General features: G+C 49.2%; 1 protein-coding gene across 2 annotated transcripts in view; it reads right to left on the bottom strand.

Annotated features, from left to right (window-relative positions):
• Positions 1–18,412, bottom strand: part of atp2a3 (ATPase sarcoplasmic/endoplasmic reticulum Ca2+ transporting 3) — a 40,837-nt gene extending 22,425 nt beyond the window's left edge. Inside the window, exons 1-6 of one of the 2 annotated variants that reach the window (XM_023833013.2) lie at positions 17,783–18,412; positions 8,163–8,180; positions 7,272–7,354; positions 4,899–5,003; positions 4,604–4,742; positions 347–427 (exon numbers count right to left, since the gene is read on the bottom strand). In XM_023833013.2, the coding sequence (XP_023688781.1) occupies positions 347–427; positions 4,604–4,742; positions 4,899–5,003; positions 7,272–7,354; positions 8,163–8,180; positions 17,783–17,900 (544 nt within the window). In that variant the 5' untranslated portion in view covers positions 17,901–18,412. The remainder of the gene's footprint in view (positions 1–346; positions 428–4,603; positions 4,743–4,898; positions 5,004–7,271; positions 7,355–8,162; positions 8,181–17,782) is intronic. The other variant, XM_023833014.2, reaches the window with a different exon arrangement.
• Between the last annotated feature and the right edge of the window lie 1,940 nt (positions 18,413–20,352).

Genomic DNA, 20,352 nt, shown 5'->3' with positions numbered 1-20,352 from the left:
AGTCTAAATATTATTAATAATTAAATGTCCATTGCTATTTGAAAGGGTGTAGTGTACTTGCATTATTATGCTATAATATTATCACTACATCAGTGGCATAAAATGGTCTTAAAATGACAATAATACAGTTCATCACAATTATTTCTGGGACAATATATTGTCCAAAAAAGTAGTTACTGTAACAGGCCTACCTCTAAGTCATATTTAAATCAAAATTATACACATAATAGAAATTGGTCAATTCAAAAATCATGTTTGCACAAAGTTTTTAAGTTAATCCAGGAAGTAACAGAGTGTTATCAAAGCACACCCCCCCCCCCCCCACCCACCCAAGCTTGCTGTGTACCTGTGAGAATGGACTGGTCAACACGGAGAGTCGTGGACCTTATGGAGGTAATCCGGATGTCTGCTGGAACCTTGTCACCAACTGAAGGGAAAAGCAGACCGTGGAAATAGATGTTACATAAGCGAAAATTAGCTTTCAGATGACCACAATGCTAAAGGGGACACGGCTCTAAATTTTGGCGGAGGGATACAACCACCAGGAGCTCTGTGACATGGTGCCAACATGGAGAAACCACAAGGTAGAGATCCACCCTGAAGGCGGAGGGATACGACCACCAGGAGCTCTGTGACATGGTGCCAACATGGAGAAGCCACAAGGTAGAGATCCACCCTGAAGGCGGAGGGATACGACCACCAGGAGCTCTGTGACATGGTGCCAAATTGGAGAAGCCACAAGGCAGAGATCTACCCTGAAGGCGGAGGGATACGACCACCAGGAGCTCTGTGACATGGTGCCAACTTGGACAAGCCACAAGGCAGAGATCCACCCTGAAGGCGGAGGGATACGACCACCAGGAGCTCTGTGACATGGTGCCAAATTGGACAAGCCACAAGGCAGAGATCTACCCTGAATGGTGGAGGGATACGACCACCAGGAGCTCTGTGACATGGTGCTAACACGGAGAAGCCACAAGGCAGAGATCCACCCTGAAGGCGGAGGGATACGACCACCAGGAGCTCTGTGACATGGTGCTAACACGGAGAAGCCACAAGGCAGAGATCCACCCTGAAGGCGGAGGGATACGACCACCAGGAGCTCTGTGACATGGTGCCAACTTGGACAAGCCACAAGGCAGAGATCTACCCTGAATGGCGGAGGGATACGACCACCAGGAGATCTGTGACATGGTGCTAACACGGAGAAGCCACAAGGCAGAGATCCACCCTGAAGGCGGAGGGATACGACCACCAGGAGCTCTGTGACATGGTGCCAACTTGGACAAGCCACAAGGCAGAGATCTACCCTGAATGGCGGAGGGATACGACCACCAGGAGCTCTGTGACATGGTGCCAACATGGAGAAGCCACAAGGCAGAGATCCACCCTGAAGGCGGAGGGATACGACCACCAGGAGCTCTGTGACATGGTGCCAATAAACACCTCAATCCCCACATTTTAAACACCTCCGATTTCAACAACTGGCTAACGAAAGCCAATGATTCCCGCTGTTTGCTAGCAGCACCTCAGGAGGTTATATTAAAGCCATTTTTCATATCCACTTATCTGTACAGTTCATGGGTGTTTCAGAACCCTTGTCCCCCTTAGGGCACGATGCAGCTTTTCCTGACATTGGAAGATGCAAATGTATGTTTCACAGTACCTTAACCACCCCCCCCCCTCAAAAAAAATAAAAAATAAAAAAAATCCTGATACTGTCACACCACAAGCCTGGCCAACAGCCATAAATCTAAGCATAAAAGTAGCCAAGAAATAGTGTTAAAATGCAGAAATCTCTTTAATTAGAAGTTACTTAAGGCCTTAATATGTAAATCCTTCAATATTAAACATTTTAATGTGAAAACAAGCCAAGTATATACCAATAATGATGCAGTTTTTATTTTTTCTTCATTTTACTTGGAACCACTTCTGGTTTACTCCCCCACACATAAATGCCAATACAAATGTGCACATGAGTCTTATATAACCGAACAGATACTATCTTACATAACAGAGCAAATCAGACAAACGCATTCTCAAAACAGAACGCAAATAAGGCAACCTGACTTATGCAATAAAATGGTTTCATCAAAAGAAGAAAATCAAGATGCCAGAGTGTCCTGAGATTTTTGCACCATCCCTGCAATTATTCCATGGTGCGGTCTGAACATGGCATCTAACATGAGGGGAGAAGAATCCACCATTAGTCACGGGGGGGGGGGGAAAGGGAGAGAACAGTGACACGAAAGTTTGTTTGTCCTGGAAAGCATTGAAGGGTTGATCTTTGCCCACAGATATTTGATATCGTACCAGGAAACAACCGACCCAGAAAACGCTTGAAAGGTGTTAAGTTTCAGCAGCCTTTCGGCAGCGACACAAGGCCGCCGGTATCCTGTTACAAACACCGTGGCGATGTCCATGACTAACTGAGGGCTTTGCATCCACGCTGGCCTTCGTTGTCCTCGTTCCTCGCTCTGCAGTCTCCTCGGCTGTGACGCTAACAAAGAAACCCAGCCCTATATTTAGGAGGGATTGCGGTGGACCCGAATACTGTGTCCCTACTCTGACTCCAAGCTAGCATCAGAAATGTCGTCAGAGGACCCCGTGTAGACCGCAGACCTTTCGGCTGGCCGGTAGCACTAACCTCTCTGTTCCCCAGTCAGTGCGCATATCAGGTAAACAATGAAACAGATTAAATACTTAATTCTAGACAGATGGAAGTGGGAGGCGATGGGGTGTGTGGGGGGTGTGATCTGTTCTGTGGAGTAAGGACCTGATTCATGTCACTTCTTGTTTGTTTTTTTTTTTGTGGGACCCGGATTAAGCTCTCAGAGGCTGTATGTACATTTTAAACATAAAATTTTCTGACACCCCCTACGCTACACAGCTGGTCACCTGAGGTAAAACTGCAGCGTCTTTATTCTACAGCCCCTCAGGAGTGCAACTCAGCACGGTCAGGCTGTGCAACTTGACAAACACATGGAGCTGGTAGAAATGTGCCCAACCAAAGACCTAAGGTGACCTTTCACAGCAGAGACCAGCTCTGTACAGGTCACAATGATTATCAACATGTTACTGTGATTATGAACAGGTTGGTATCTGACGCTTCACATGATGGGTGGGAAAGACAGCTGATAAAGTGAGTCTTAGAGCTGGTTTTACAAGCTGTGAGAAACACAGGTCTGTTTGCCAACACACTGAACCTCAAGTATTAGCAGCAGATGTGTAAGCAAGGCGTTAAAAAATATATATATATGCAAAGCATTTTATTACCCATAATGCAATTTCACAAAATCACTTGAAACCCACGACAATTCCATCAGTGATCTCATCCTTTCTGATCTTGAGTCATGTCTCCCCCCAACAGTGATTCCTGTTCCTGACATCCTCCTACCACCTGAATCCCAGCTCCTGCACATCTCCCAGCAAGTTGGCAGTCTGCTTATCAGCCGTGCCGATCACTGTTACTGAAGTGCTTTCTGAGTGTGAAAAGTCAAAGCGTCTGACTGAAGCCTGACGTTGTGAATGCCTGGCCGTGAGCTTCCAATGAGCCTCAAAAGGTACTAAGGAGCACAGTGACATTATAAATAAAGCCCCCCCCAGTGGCCGACCCACACAAGAGGGACACAGCGCCGGGCTTTCCAAACAGCCTCCTGCTTTCCATACCCCAGAAAAACCGGCACATTCCCACCATCACATGCGGAGAGCTTTTCCATCTTGAAAACCACGGAAAGTTCCACGGAAGGAGCAGCTCTGGCAGTCGTGACAATAAGCAGGCTGAGGGTGATGGAAACACGCGTGTGGCGTATTCAGATTATCTACAGGCATGTACGCTGGAGATGGCCTGCCTTTCCCGTTTTCTCTTTCCTGGCGTGACGCCAAAACCCCGCGTCAACAGTAAGTAACTAATTCAAGCTATTTCTTAAGAATGAATCAATGAATTAATCAAACATTCCTTCATTAATTCATTCATTCACCGACAGGCTACCCCGGGACAGAGAGCAGGCTCTCCCTGTTCAAAGACACAGCCATGGTCTTGTGTGTGTGTGTGGGGGGGGGGCGTCTCAGCCATATTAGAAATCGCCCTGTTAAACTCACCTCCCCCTCAAAATAACTAGAAGCAAGTCACCTATCTCTAACCGGGCCCTCTCCAATGCCAAGGCGAAGCACCACAGGAACATAATTCTGATAAGGAGACCCCTGCCGGCAGCAGGACCTGAAATACCCCCCCCCCCAGGTGCTCCTGAAGCCAACTAAACTCTTAGCAGCACTACCCACATGTGGCCTGGTGAGGGGTGGGGTGGGGGGCAGTCTGAAAGGTGGCCAAACGTCTAGCGGAGGTGGGAACGAAAATAACCGGTGAGATCCGTGCCGATTTCGTAAGAGTCGGGGGCTTATGTAAGCAGGCCGGGCTGGGATAGCCCTCCGAGTGGCTGGGGGGGGGGGGGCGGGTAGTCAAATCAAACAATACAGAAACGGGCAGGATTTCAGGTCTGACAATGTAAAGCGCTAGACGGGTAAGTGGACACCAGGGCCAGTGGTCTATACCACTCACATTAAAGACGTCACTGCAGTTACCGTGGCGATGCAGGGGACTTACCAGCCACCTCCACAATGTCCCCAGGGACAATGTCCCGCGCTTTGATCCTCTGCACAGCCTTGCGGTTCATGCGGTACACTTTCCCCATCTCTGGCTCATACTCCTTCAGGGCCTCGATGGCATTCTCCGCGTTCCGCTCCTGGGGGGTTGGAGAGCGCTGTGTTAGAGGGCATGGCACTGGGCAGGGGCCGGGGGTCACAATGTAGTGCTGCTTTACCTCACCCTAATCCCTGACCCCAACCCTCTGCCTGCCTCACACCACCATGCAGTGCGTTATCCACAAGGGGGCGCTCACCTGCCAGACGCCGATGACTGCATTGGCGATGAGGATCAGCAGGATGACGATGGGTTCCACGAAGGCGGTAGTGGTCTCCTCCCCCTCCTCGAACAGGGCCAGGACCTGCCAAATCCGAGGATGCACAGATGGAGCAGCTCAGCAAAGGTCACCCGGGGTTTAACTCGCACAAGCCTCAGTGACGATGCCTGGCGGGGCCGGTGGGTAACAGCGCCCCCACGCTGAAATGAGCTGTGTCGGGCCCTTGCCATGCCAGGGGCCCCTCTTCTCAAGCAAATAGCCTTCAGGGGCCTGTTGTGAGACAGAAGGTCACCCTCATAGAGCCTGGGGAAGCTGGGCTGGGCTGGACATTCACTCCTTTAGAACTGGGACACACAAAGCAGAAGCCTCCAGAACCTCCTTCCCGGCTCTCCGGGTCGGCGGGTAACACCGAGAGCAGATCCAACGCCAAGAGCGACAGTGAAACCTACAGCATCGATTCCCGTCTGTCTGGAATGCAGAAGAACCGTGCCCACCCACCCCCCACATTCACTGTTCTGTCAGGTGGGCATATCTGTGGTGCCGCCACGTGTTTGTGAAGCTGGCACATTGATATTGCACGCCTGTCTCCATGACGACAGTCACATGGATCTAACCCCCCCCACCAGGAGCAGTGTGCTCAATTCTACACTTCTGTCCACCATTCCTCAAGTAACTCTGACCCTTGTGCTTAGGTGTATATCATTGTTTAATGAGGTATAAATATTCTGGTATTTTCTGCTGGATAATTAAGATACGAGTTCACTGCATCTGATTCCTCTAGAATGTTTTACTTTCCTCCTTTTTTTACCCTTCAGAGCCGAAACACTTTTGGCAGAGCAATCATGTGGTTTGTGGCCCCACTAGGGGGCGGTGGTCAGGCACCTCCCATGTTTGGGGGGGGGTGGCCCCGGCCAGGCGGACACGGTGTCCAGCTGCTCGCTGCTCCACACCTCACCAGGATGGAAAATTTTGTTTGAAAAAAGCGAGAGCAGGGGAAGCCGGGGGGGGGGGGGTGTAGAATGGGGGGGATGTTTGACTTACAGCCTCCTGAACACCAACGGCCCTGAGATATCAGCGGCGGGGGGAGGTGTTTATTCAGAATGCAGCCACTGGCAAGGCGCGTGTCAGATGGGCCACGGCGGTATGAGCACAGCCCAGGCTGACAAAGACGGAGCCACGGCGGTATGAGCACAGCCCAGGCTGACAAAGACGGAGCCACTGCGGTATGAGCACAGCCCAGGCTGACAAAGACGGAGCCACGGCGGTATGAGCACAGCCCAGGCTGACAAAGACGGAGTCACGGCGGTATGAGCACAGCCCAGGCTGACAAAGACGGAGCCACGGCGGTATGAGCACAGCCCAGGCTGACAAAGACGGAGCCACGGCGGTATGAGCACAGCCCAGGCTGACAAAGACGGAGCCACGGCGGTATGAGCACAGCCCAGGCTGACAAAGACGGAGCCACGGCGGTATGAGCACAGCCCAGGCTGACAAAGACGGAGCCACGGCGGTATGAGCACAGCCCAGGCTGACAAAGACGGAGCCACGGTGGATGTTTAAGTGAAGGAGCAGCCCTGGGCTCTCCATTAAAATCCAGAGAATCCTGCGTTTAACGCTCTGTTTCACAAAAGCCTTGCATAATGGAGTGTTAAAAAAGAAAATCGTCCCACGTATATCTTAAACAAAGAGTCCCTGCAGAGGACCACTCTTGCATGTCAGAGTTAAAAAAAAAAACAGCAGCTAATGGGCTCTCTATCAAAACAGGGACGGCTGCGTGACCTCTGCACTGGCTGCACTGGCTGCACTGGCTGCACTGGCTGCACTCCCTTCCTGTACTTGAATGCTGCAGTGGCACATAACCGCAGAAGCACGCTCAATTGTTTTAGTGACCAATCTGAGCCCAGCGACCCTGAGTAGGATCAGCGGAAGAAGATGGATAAACGTTACTGAAATATTACACAAGCATTACTCAAGCATTACTCTCTGCGATGACAGGAGACTGCTGCATGGTACGGTGGGTGTCACAGACACAGAGTGTTTCAGGGTGACCATATTTGGGTCAGACACATACAGCAGCCCTTTCCATTCTGCTGAGGAGAGCGGTTGAGGAGAGCGCCTCCCCCAGTCTGTGTCCGGATCAGCGGCTCAATGACCTGTGCAGTATCAAGTAACTCGTCATAGGCCAGGGTGTAACAGGACAGGTCCTCCCGCACTCTGATTGGCCATCTCTGGACATTCCCCCAGCCTATCACACCCAGTGATCCAGCTTAGTCCATGTCAATGGGCCTCAGAAAAAGCGGGCTTACCCAGCATTCACAGGGACGGGAGGGGGGCAGGGGGGCTGGCACTTACGAAGGAGACGCAGGCCGCCAGCAGCAGGATCCGCACCAGGAGGTCATCAAACTGCTCCACCACCAGCTCCCACAGGGACTTGCCTGGAAGGGGGGGGGGGCAGGGTGAACTACTGCAACGGCCAATCAGAGAATTGGCTGAATGCACAGCCTGCATGACCCTCACGATTAACCTGCCCGTGGAAATTAATGCAGGCAACAGGTACATGTGCAGGTATTCATGTGCAGGTATTCATGTGCAAGGATTATTAGGGGAATCTGGGCAGTAAGTCAGCATTTGCCCAGAAAAATACATCAGTTAACACTACAATATGTGCCAATAAACAGAAATATAATTTAAGGTCACTAAAATTTCTTCTGTTCTGCAAAAAAGTGATGATATCTCTCAGACGCCTTACAGAACCTCTCCTCAGGAGCACCCCAGCCATGGCCTGTATTTGTTAATTTCACTAATTGAATAATTAGCCAATTAACTTTATGAGGTATTTATTAGCTAAACGAAGCGTGCTGTTGTTTCAGTTAAGCAAACACACAGGTATGGTGGATGATGCCCTCACAAAGGAGAGGATTTGAAATGGCTAGCATACTTTGAAAATCATTGCTTTACACCAACATTAATCTAATTTAAGTAATTTTATAATTCATAAACTCGTATAAAATCATAAACTTTTGCATAGCACTATAGATGTTTATGAAAGCCGTGCCTTGCCGGGTGTATGGTCATATTGTGATAGTAATAATTCAATAATTCAAGCTTAGCTGAGCTGCTAACAGCTAAGAGTGACGGACTCTGGTTGGCACAGCCTGTTAGGGTTAGAGGCCGCGTCTTAGCTTGCTGTTAGCGAGTAAGGTGGGAGAAGAGGGGAACCGAATGTCAAAGATCCAGGCTTACCTTCCTCAGCTGGGAGCTCTGGTCATCATGGTGATGTGGAGAGGGCGCATGTGAGGATGGGACAAGAAAGAATATCAGCATATATACAAATATTGTTATTATTATTACTATTATTCATAATGCTAAATAAGAGCATCACCAGGACATGTATACAGAAATTATCAACAACACACTAGACAATAACCAGTAAATATATACAGGGTCAAAACACCTGGAGAAGGTTGGGCACCGTCTGATGACATCGGCTCCAGACTGAAGGCCACAATCGTCCAATAGAACGACTGTATGAGTGGATGTATTAACCAAGCAGAGAACACAGCTAGACAGACGATTCAAATTCTAACAAAATCAATTATTACATGGGTATTATTATTAATATTGAATATGAGCATTATCAATAAATATATTTATTATACGCAGACACCTAATTCATACTCTGTGCAATTAACTATAAACACAGGGGTAAGGATTAGACAGAAACAGGTTGTGGTTAGATATTTAGGTTTAGATGTATTTACAGGTGGTTTGATGGAAGAGGTTGGAGTTAGATACACTGGGTTATGCGCATAGAGGTTGGGGTTAGATACACTGGGTCATGCGCATAGAGGTTGGGGTTAGATACACTGGGTTACGTACATGGAGGTTGGGGTTAGATACACTGGGTTACGCACATAGAGGTTGGGGTTAGATACACTGGGTTATGCGCATAGAGGTTGGGGTTAGATACACTGGGTTACGCGCATAGAGGTTGGGGTTAGATACACTGGGTTATGCGCATAGAGGTTGGGGTTAGATACACTGGGTTATGCGCATAGAGGTTGGGGTTAGATACACTGGGTTACGTACATGGAGGTTGGGGTTAGATGCACTGGGTTACGCACATGGAGGTTGGGGTTAGATACACTGGGTTACGTACATAGAGGTTGGGGTTAGATACACTGGGTTACGTACATAGAGGTTGGGGTTAGATACACTGGGTTATGCGCATAGAGGTTGGGGTTAGATACACTGGGTTACGCACATAGAGGTTGGGGTTAGATACACTGGGTTACACGCATAGAGGTTGGGGTTAGATACACTGGGTTATGCGCATAGAGGTTGGGGTTAGATACACTGGGTTACGCACATGGAGGTTGGGGTTAGATACACTGGGTTACGCACATAGAGGTTGGGGTTAGATACACTGGGTTACGTACATGGAGGTTGGGGTTAGATACACTGGGTTACGCACATAGAGGTTGGGGTTAGATACACTGGGTTACGTACATGGAGGTTGGGGTTAGATACACTGGGTTATGCGCATAGAGGTTGGGGTTAGATACACTGGGTTATGCGCATAGAGGTTGGGGTTAGATACACTGGGTTATGCGCATAGAGGTTGGGGTTAGATACACTGGGTTACGTACATGGAGGTTGGGGTTAGATACACTGGGTTACGTACATGGAGGTTGGGGTTAGATACACTGGGTTACGCACATAGAGGTTGGGGTTAGATACACTGGGTTACGTACATGGAGGTTGGGGTTAGATACACTGGGTTATGCGCATAGAGGTTGGGGTTAGATACACTGGGTTATGCGCATAGAGGTTGGGGTTAGATACACTGGGTTATGCGCATAGAGGTTGGGGTTAGATACACTGGGTTATGCGCATAGAGGTTGGGGTTAGATACACTGGGTTATGCGCATAGAGGTTGGGGTTAGATACACTGGGTTACGCACATGGAGGTTGGGGTTAGATACACTGGGTTACACGCATAGAGGTTGGGGTTAGATACACTGGGTTACGCACATGGAGGTTGGGGTTAGATACACTGGGTTACGCACATGGAGGTTGGGGTTAGATACACTGGGTTACGTACATGGAGGTTGGGGTTAGATACACTGGGTTACGTACATAGAGGTTGGGGTTAGATACACTGGGTTATGCGCATAGAGGTTGGGGTTAGATACACTGGGTTACGCACATAGAGGTTGGGGTTAGATACACACATGGGGTAAGATGGAGGAACCGGCTCCCACGTCGCCACCTCAGCAGCACAATCACAACCCTGGGAGACTGAGTGGGAATGAACGGCGTGTGGGCAGGAAGAAAGCTGCGCAGGGACAGAGGCGGGGAGCAGGCATGGCACGACGCACACGCCCCCCAGAGGTCGCTGGCAAGGACAACAGGCTGTTGAGTGACCATGTCTGTCCAAAACACGCTTTGGAGACAATAATATGGGGGGGGGGGGGGGGTGGTGGTGCTGGATGCTGGTCTAAATAAAGTCACGCCACTCCAGAAGGCGGCAAGCCTGAGCCCACAAGGAGGCCGACACCCCCACACACTTCCTGTTAATAGCATCCTGAGCAGGAGCTTGGTGCCCATTCAGACCCCGGGTCTGTGCAGCCCAGCGTCTGCAATCATTCTGTTAAAAACCGACAAAAATTATAACAGTTCAAAGTTAGTCTTTAAACCGAGAACAATTTAGCCAGGAAAGAGGTTCACTTCAGAAGCAGCCATCCAAGGGAGACTGGAAAAAGCAAAATGGTGTTAAAAAAAAGAACGGCAGGCTCTAAAACACACGCGTTTGTTTTTCCACCTCGAGCGGGCAAGTGCCCTCTGGAAACATCCAGAAACCCTGAGAGAGCCGCAGCTCTTGCCCCCCACGCTGGAAGCAGTCGGTCTCCAGCCAGAGAAAATTCACCCGCTTCGGGGATTTTTTTCCCGGCGCCATCCCCCAATGTGACCGGCGTCTCACTGGGGAAGGTGGTCGGGGCGTGACGTGTGCGGCAGGACAATTACGAAACATGTGCCCGGCTCCGACACGCCAGCTGGAGATACCGTTTGGAAACGGCAACCGATGCCAGGATTCACAGCAGGAGCAGGACAATTAGCTCATAATTCTAAATTATCAGTCATGCTACTTCCAAACGACAAAACAAAGGATCTTGTAATGACTGTCAGCACTTAAAAAAAATGCCGGTAAATTTTAAACGTGCAAAGTATTTATTCATGGAAACTGTTAAATTATGGATAGCATAAACCAACAGAAGCATTCTGTGTGGAAAGTTCCAGAAGGAGCGTTTACTTACTGATTGGATTTGGATTTTCATTAAGTCACCTGGAGGTCCAGAGTCCCGCCCACTGGTTCGTTCATTTGCATTTAGGCAAAGAACTACAGCGCACGGCAAAACAGATGCTCGGTGACTTAACGTAAATCCTTAAAGGCTCCAGGAGACTGGTAGCCTTCCAGTGGGGAAAAGCTCAAACACGTTTTCCATGGCTCACAAGCGAGACACAAGCCCCCCCTACCCATTAATTCTGCGGTTTGGGCATGTTCCTTTATTTCAGACATGCTGGCTACAGCTCCCTCTCAACGGAAGGGGAGGGGAGGGAAGGGGAGGGGAGGGTGGCGGGGGCCCCCAAATGGGGTTCCCCGGGCCGGCCCGAGCCGAGGATTCCCCCGCAGTCATCTGGATGGCGTTGGCCGCTCCCGCATTCCACAGTGCTGACATCAGCGTGCCTTCGCCGCGCGGCCAAAGCAAGACAAGCGCCAGCTTGTTTACGCACCAGACGGAGAAGGACCACTTCCTGGATACGGTTGCCGACAACATGAGGGTTATGTTCGGCCTTGGCGAGCCAGAGGGGAAAAGGGAGGGAGCGTGTAGCCAGGCCGAGGCCCTGAGGAATATGCCCGTGAGAGTGTCCGTGTCAGGGCCGCTGTGCTCCGCCATCACACGCATCGTTAACACACGAACCGGGCCAAAAAAACACTGCCAGGGTTCAACGTGGTTTCTATGGTTACCTCATTGGAAGAGCACTGAAAGCAGACGTGCGAGTTCCCAATTCCCCCCGAAAAGAGAGAGAGGGCGTCACGCACACACCAGACACAGGGGAAGCAGGCACACAGCAGAGCAAGATAAAAATAAACATGACGCGGTGACCTCAGCCTCCGCAGAGTATTTCCCCAGTCAGAGAGTGCGGGCAAGTGCGTCGCTGACCACCGGACACCAGGAGGAGGACACAGGCGCAGTTACTTTACACTATAGACAGGAGGCGATACAGCTGATTCTCCCGGGATGCCAGGTTCTGTCACTGGAAAACACCCAGCAGGAGATCCCCAACTTCCTGGGCGGTGCCAGGGCCATGGACACGGCCTGCGTGTGCACCCCGCCCACCAGACACTAGCCAATCAGAATTCACCACATAACACAATATCACACATAGTTTTATGTTTCACAAGCGAAAGAGAGCTATGAACTAGGCAGCTGTGATTACACCCTCCACCATCTACGCTCTGGCCAGCTACGCTCACGCCATCTACGCTCTGGCCGACTACGCTCACGCCATCTCTGCTCTCGTCGGCTACGCTCACGCCATCTCTGCTCTCGCCGGCTACGCTCACGCCATTTCTGCTCTCGCAGGCTACGCTCACGCCATCTCTGCTCTTGCCGACTACGCTCATGCCATCTACGCTCATGCTGGCTATGCTCTGGGCTGCTATACTCATGCCATCTACGCTCATGCTGGCTATGCTTTGGGCAGCTACTCTCTGCAAGCTCAAATCAGCCCATAGAAAAAACAAATAAATGATATCTCTGAAAGACATGCCCATTTCGAGTCCATGAGCTGCAAGGGAGACACAGTGCAGGGTCACCATTCACACGCTTGTTGGGAGAGAAGAAGTGGCACGCATGTAAACTCAGAGAGACCTGCACGAGTATACCCCGTGCAGGGACATCGAACGCCACACCACCATTGTGTGAATATTTGTGTGTTTTTTCTATCTGACACAAACTGAAAAAAACAGATATGAGCTCCCAGTGGACCTCATGACACGGCAAGAGACGAGACGGCAGCTGGTACCGGCGAATAGACTTGTTCGCTCCGGATTTCTGTAAAGGGGAGTGGCTGTTCTGAGATCAGACCCAGAACGTGGTCCATTCTGCCATCAGTGGTGCAGCATGCTGGAAATTTCAGCCCAGGTTCCAAGAGGTAGAGGGGAGACCTCAAAATGGCCCTTTGTGCTCACCAAGAGGGCGCAGTGGGCGTGCAGGAGGCCGGGGGAGGGGCCCTGAACCTCCCCGCCCAATCAGCCGCTTCGCACCTCATCAGCCCAACATGCAGCCACTGCTGCTTTGCCTTATGCAAACAGGGCACACAAAGGAGGCCTTTTTAACTGGGGAGTTGGGGGGGGGGGGGGGGGGCACACGCCAGACACTGCAGCGGTGCTCTCCATGCTGGGCTGAGCGTGTTTCCGCTCCATGAGAGGTTGAGAGCGACCCGATTCCGCATCGACAGGACTGGGGGGTGGGGGGGGGTAACTACAGTGTCAGGACACCCCACCCCACCCAGCTCTGAGGAGGTGCTCTGAAGCTGCAAATTCCACAGCTCTTCCGTGTAAAACCGACCTGCTTGGACTTGACCAAAAGTTCAAGAACGACGTCATGGCAGCAATAAAGGTGAAGAGCGTGTAATTCAACTGCATGCCAGCCAGGGGACTGTCGGCTGTGCAGGTAACCGGCACGGGAACAGTGGCCTGGATCTAAACAAAATGCCAGAAACTAAACGTCACCATCTCGCTCACCTTGCCAAATTCTCGCTCTGCTCTCTGCTGCCACCAGAGGAGACCCCACAACTAGCACTCTATTAAAACTACCCGTACTATATCTCCAAATTGGAAATTTCTGGAACATGAGCTGACATACTTCTTCGGTGCTCAACCTGAACACAGAGGGCCTGGCCGCAGCCGAGCATGCAGAAGGAAGCCCGTAAGCCAACTGCACTTGGAAAGGCTTAATGTGATGATGATTGCTGAATGTAAATGATCAGATAAGGTGCCGTAACTCCAGCCACTTCACAAAGACAGGCATTAATACTGTGGGTTTCGCCACTGTCTGCTGCCTTTGGGGCCATGCAGCTCTCGCTGGTGCCCGTCGCGACTCACCCCCCCTCCTTAAGATCTCGCAAACTTCTCCATTACGCTCATGAATTGTAAATGTTGCTTAATCTGGATTTATGGTGCTATATTCATGGCTGGGGTCATGTGGATGGCTCCTTCTCAAACCGCTAGCTCACTGGCTGGTGAAGTGACCGGAGCACACTGGGCACTGCCCACTTCTATGATACGTGCCGTTTTCCAGCACGGTGGACAGCAGGGGGCCCCTGGCAGGTGCAGACTTGGCTAATGCTCCCTCCCCCCATGTAGGCAGAGCCCAAACGCTGGCTTACAGTCCAAAACAGGGATGTTATGTCTCTGTCGGCAGCTGGGCAAGCAGTTTATCTTCCCGAAGAATGTCGGGACCGTTTTTGTAAAAAAAAAAGAAAAAAAAAAGGCCTCTAAACTGATCGATCTGGCCAAGGAAAACTCAAGCAGGTCCCTGAAGATCAGCTACAACAGGTACTGATCATCACACACTTGTAATGAACAGGGATAGAAACAGGGCCTGGTATTCAGCAATCTGCTGGTGATGACCCACAGGGTGCGTGATCCCACACCCTGCTGGTCCAGCTTTCCTCTCCCGGCCAGGAGCACCAGGGTGACAATGAGGCAGTGGGCTGGCCCCAAACCCATGGGCAAACACACAGCCAGGATATTCTGAGGTGCCATTCCAGAGCAGACATCTTGCCCTTGATATGGGGGTAGGGAGGGTCCTTTTCTTGCTCATAATGTGTCATTAAACAACTTCAAAACACATTATGGTGAACATTCACACTCTGCCCAGACTCATCAAAAAGGTCATGATGTACAGAGAAGATATAAACGTTTTCAAACCGAAACTCAACCCCCTGCCAAAATAGATCAGAAACTGTTTAGATTTGCAGGATGGTACACGCAGAAATCATTTAATTGCCAAGGAAACCAACATAAATATTTAAAATGGGTCAGCTTGGATTTTGCTCATTTTCAGCCATGATTACGCTGCAGTAATTACTTTTCAAAACTCCACAATGTGAATCGATTCCACATTTTAAGGTTTCCCTATGCCGTCACACATCACCCACCCTGGGTACTGGAAGGGGGGGGGGGGCAGGGATTTAGGGACTCCTTTAGAGAAAAGTAACGCCAAAACACTAGGGAACGAAGACATTAAAAGAGACCCCAAAAAAGCAGCTGATCGAAAAGCCATTTTCAAACACACCTGCAGACTATATGCTAAGGGCTCTGCACACATGCTTGGTGGGCTGCTAAAAAACGCCCCCCATTCATGGCACCCCCTCTTCATAATGCACCGCTTCAGTGTAATCTCAGTTTAAAGTTTTCAAAGCATATTTCACAGGCACTCAAATTTAAAGGTTCTTTTTTTCCCTGAACTTTATCTGTAATCTCTTTCTAACGAGTATCACTGATGAAGGGGGGGGGGGGGGGGCGTACACTCAAAAACGACAAAAGAATAATGCAAAACTAAATTAAGAATAATGCAAAAGTGCATGAAGTTAAGCCTGAGATAGAGCCCCTGCCCCAAGAAAACCCAGAGAAACCATAAGACACAGGAAAAAGGGCCAACCTAAATATAGGCTAGCCAGAGGTTGTGTGGGGAATGCAATTAAAAAAAAATACTCAGCGTCACCCATTGCACCCCAGAGGCCCAAAAAGCGTCCCGTATTAGCATGGTAGCTTATGCGAGTGAGACGCTGTTCGACAGAAGTGAAGAGGAAGGGCTTCTCCCTGGTATCTCACTTACTGTCAGGCAGGCAGGAAGTGCAGCTGAAACAGAGGCGGCTATCTGCACTAAGAATCTCGCTTTTGTTTTCCATGAAGTCACTGCGGTCATGGGGGACCATGCGTTCATTACAGAGAGATATCATTTTAGCACAAGAACGCGGCATTTCATTCCGACCCAAAGCCTGACCCTGAACTGAACGGGAAAGCAGACAGAGGAAGAGATTCACAGCGCCTGTCATGGTAGGGATACACGTCAGGTTTTCTTGAAATGTTTGAGGTGTTTCAGCGTCCGACATGCGAACCCCTCTCATACTGGGCCCTGGCCCCCACAGATCCAGTCCCAGGAAGACTGCTGCTGCTGAACTGTGGCGTCGGAGCACCCGGGAGGGAATGGCTGTGCCAGGGGGTTATTATACACAAGCAAGAGGTGTGAATCAGGCCAGGGCTGACCAAGCTAAACCAAGACCACCAGGAGAGCCCTGGGAGGGGGCAGAGGTGCCAGAATGGAGCTACCGGGGCAGCACAACCCCCCAGCTCCACGCGAAACACCGACCACTGAGCTCCTCTTCCATCCTCCGAACACCCACGACATAGAAGTGAATTTACACTAAGACACCCCACTTTTGTTACATCAAATTTAAGTTTATGAACAACCTCTGTTAAAAAACCAGACAGAATTAAAGATGAGAACTGAAGCGCAAATATCAAGATATGAAAACAATGCAAAAACAGCCGCATCGAAATATCACTGTAATAAAGTAGCGTTGACAACAAAACTGAGCTCATCTTTATTCAAATTCCCAAATACCCTCACCCTTCTCTTAATATTCTTCCCCAGTTTTAAAACATTTCCGTGTTTAATCCCTGGACGTGTAGGCCTATTTAGTGTTTTAAAAGTGCTGTTACTGTGGTTAAAATTGTGAAACATCGTTAAAATAACTGGTAACATTAAGACGCATCATTTCATTCTCAAAGCTTCGGCTTTAGGCACCGAGCGCGACCGGAAAGTGCCCCTGCCGGCGCGTCCGAAGCGGCAGCGGGGACACGGCAGAATGTGCGCCTTCGCTCCGCGTAGCTTCGGGTGATTTCCAGCCGCAACCTCAAAAAAAAAAAGGAAAGAAACAGCCGGCACACTATAACTGAATTATACACCCGGAGCAGTTTGCAATTATCATTTTGTATCGATATGTCTGCGCCGAGACATGAAAGCGATGTTAATGTAACAGCAAAAATACTGAAAGAGCGGCGCGTATTTCATTCAGAGGAGGTTAAAGTAAATTAAAGCAGCTTGTTCCTGCAAAGAAATACGGAGCCGCCTCGTTATTCTCTCATCCCCCAATGACAGCCTGCCACCTTTCTGAAAAATGAAGCTGTACGTACAATTATACTTCAAACGCAATGACAAATAAAATGCAAAATAAAAGTAATGCTTCGATAGTTGCGTTGCTTCGCCGAAGATAGGAAAGCAAACTGCCGCCCGAGTCACTAAATGTCGCAGAAAAATATAAAATTTACAAAACGTGCGCCAAAATGCCATTCAAAGGAGCAAAAATGTGGCAAACATGACCGAGTATCTGAAAAGCATCGTGCGTAATTTTTAATGTTTTGCAAGGTGCGCATAAGGGAAAAGATTAAATTTAAACCTTATAACTTGTACATGCACAGAGGTTTTCACAACTTCCGACGCCCACGGCGCTTTGGGCACGATGCGGTAGTCACATTTAAACATGATCATAAACGATATTAAAGACTCACCGACGTACCTCCCCAGACTGCCCCGGATTTGCTCTGGTATTATAATCATATAATATTAAAGACTCACCGATGTACTCCTCCAGACTGCCTTGGACCTGCTCCGGAATTATCATATTTAGACATTATATACCTACCGTTGGCCCCGTGTTTCTCCAAGACCGGCCGGACCTGCTCCGGTATTATAAAAACATCTAAATGTGATATTTTATGGACTCACCATTTGGCCCGTATCTCTCCAAGCTGGCCCGGACCTGCTCCGCCGTCAGCCCCGTGTTCTCGTTCACCCCGAAGTTGCTCAGAACTTCACATGCCGTCTTAGTGTGCGCGTTTTCCATGCTGCAGCCCTTAATTACAGCACTAAATTCATATGCATGTATAGCTTTTTATAACAATAATTAAAAAGCCAATTCTAGGATGAATGACGAGCAGATCTATGATTCCCATCCAAGCGGAGGATGCCACCTCCCCCGCCTTCGGATCCCCGTCGAAAGGCAGCTGAAACCCGGCAGATGAGCTCGGCGTCTCGGTGAAGGAGGTGCGCTCGGGGTCCGCCTCTTTGGGAGTGTGTCAGTGCCTGTCAGTGTATGACTGTGCCTGTGCGCCTCTCTGCGGCGCTGTCTATTGGTCAACGTTACCTGCCGGCGATCATAAGCGATAATAACACCCACACCGCGCTCTGCTCCGGTCCGGTCCGGTCCAGTCTGTCGGCTCCGGACTCCCCTAAAGCTGGATGATTCCTTTACTTTTGCAGAAAAGCATATCGCCGGGGTTTAATGCGCGTTAATACGGGATCACCGACTGCTGTCATTGACTCTTACAATCGCCTTTCTTTAGCTTTTTTGTACTAAAGCGGTCGGAGCGCGTCACCTTTCGGCAGACGCCCTACGTTCGCAGTTTGCATGCCCGAAAACGAGCACCGCTGTCGGCTTTGCCACTTCCGCAGCAGCGGATCTGCACGAGAAAACGCGCATCGACGAGGCACTTTTCGTACTCGTTCGTGCGGTTTTACCTAATTTTTAACGATTTGTGTATAATTGGACGTATATTTCTGGGGTCAGGGATGCAATGGAATAATCATGTGTTGATCGATATAAAAAGCGGGTTTGCGGGTATAACGCGTTCTCTAATACCCCCAAAGGTCATCAAGTCAAGTCAGTCAAACTTTATTGCAAGATATGCAGGAATGGAGTGACACGAAGCCTATAGTGTGTGTCTTAGAAAAAAGGCTTTACACATAACATGACAAGTTAACACAATAATTAAGCAAATAAATATACCGTGCATAGTGTAGGCCTAACTTTAGGCTTTGCAGTGATTGTGGTTGTACATCATGTCAGTTTAGACATGTACATCTAATCAGCTTACAGTGAAGGAATAGTGGGTGTATACAGTAAGACAGACAACTCTTCTCTTTCCTATGTGTAGCTGATGCAGAAAGTGCAGGGTGCTGTTTATGAATTATGAGTCAAGCCTGTGATTAAAGGCACATATATAATAAAGAGATACATCCTTCAGAGTCACTGGGGTCTGAGGAAGTGTAAGACACTACCCAAGAGTAGCTGGGGTAATTCCTCCATGGAATACTGCACTGAGTTAAAGCACCTGGGGATGTATTGGCTCTGCCTCGTTGGACATGGCTGCCCAGGCAGACAGTTGGTCATTTCCATCTCTTTGCCCGTTTTTCCGGCTGCTTAGCCGTGTTAGGGGCCGCTGTGTGAGCAGACCACGGGCTTTCACTGCATATGGCCCCAGTGCGATTGATACTCCCTCACTTCGGAGTCCCTCTGTGCTTCCTGAAGTCCCAGCTGTATCACATGCCTCGCGGGCCAACCTCTGCATCTATCAGACCACCTCACTTAGGAGCCCCATTTAAAGTGGTTTTCACATCCCTTCTCCTGGCATTCAGACAGGTCACTGCCGCTTTGACTTTGTTTCTGATAAAAAGTTACGATTTTTCTATATTCTGTGCTATTTTGCAGGTGACGACTTCTGATCTAAAACAAAAACAGGTGACTTAGTGCATCTCGGATCGTTACGTGGTGGGTGAGGGTAAGACTGCTACTTTGTGCTCTTGGGGTCCTCTGAAAGACCAGCAGAATAAGGGGGGTGTTCACCAGGATGTGAGCGTAACAGGGATGTCAATGGCAGGTAGAGGTTTGGGTCCTCGGCCATCGGCATATGCACAAATATAGCTCCATGCCTCTTCTACAGACCGGAGCCAACACCCACTCTGCTCCAGTGCCCCCCCCCCCCCCCCCAGGAAACAAGCTCCGCCTTTATATCCAAGTCACACTTTACCAGAGTGCAGCTCCGCCTCTTTATATCCCTGGATATAAAGTTCTTAAAGTTCCAAAATTTAGTAAAACATTCAAAGGGAATGGTTTAATAAAACACCAGTTTTGTGCTAAAATTGATATTTTTTTTTATCAACTTTATTAAATGACTTCTCAAGTGGCTCAGATATTCCTATATGATGCTATGATTTCCGTCCCATGTTGTCTTTTCCTTTATTTCACTTACTGTACTGCTGCTGAGAGTTTACTTACTAGAATATGCTAGAGGTAAAACTTCTATAAGACGCACTTCATGAATAACTTGATATTTTAATGCATTTTCATGGGGACACATAAGTGTAATAAGCCATTTTGAAACATGATATGTTTTGAAAAATTCAAGTAATATTTAACCATGCTAAATGTCCTATAATCATATTAAATACAAATAACTTTTTGATCACATTTTTATTTTGTATTGCTAGTGGTAACATAACATGCTAACAAATATACA

The sequence above is a fragment of the Paramormyrops kingsleyae genome, chromosome 6 (genome assembly GCF_048594095.1).
Source record: "Paramormyrops kingsleyae isolate MSU_618 chromosome 6, PKINGS_0.4, whole genome shotgun sequence".
NCBI lineage: Eukaryota > Metazoa > Chordata > Actinopteri > Osteoglossiformes > Mormyridae > Paramormyrops > Paramormyrops kingsleyae.
This window is presented reverse-complemented; position numbering and strand designations above follow the sequence as displayed.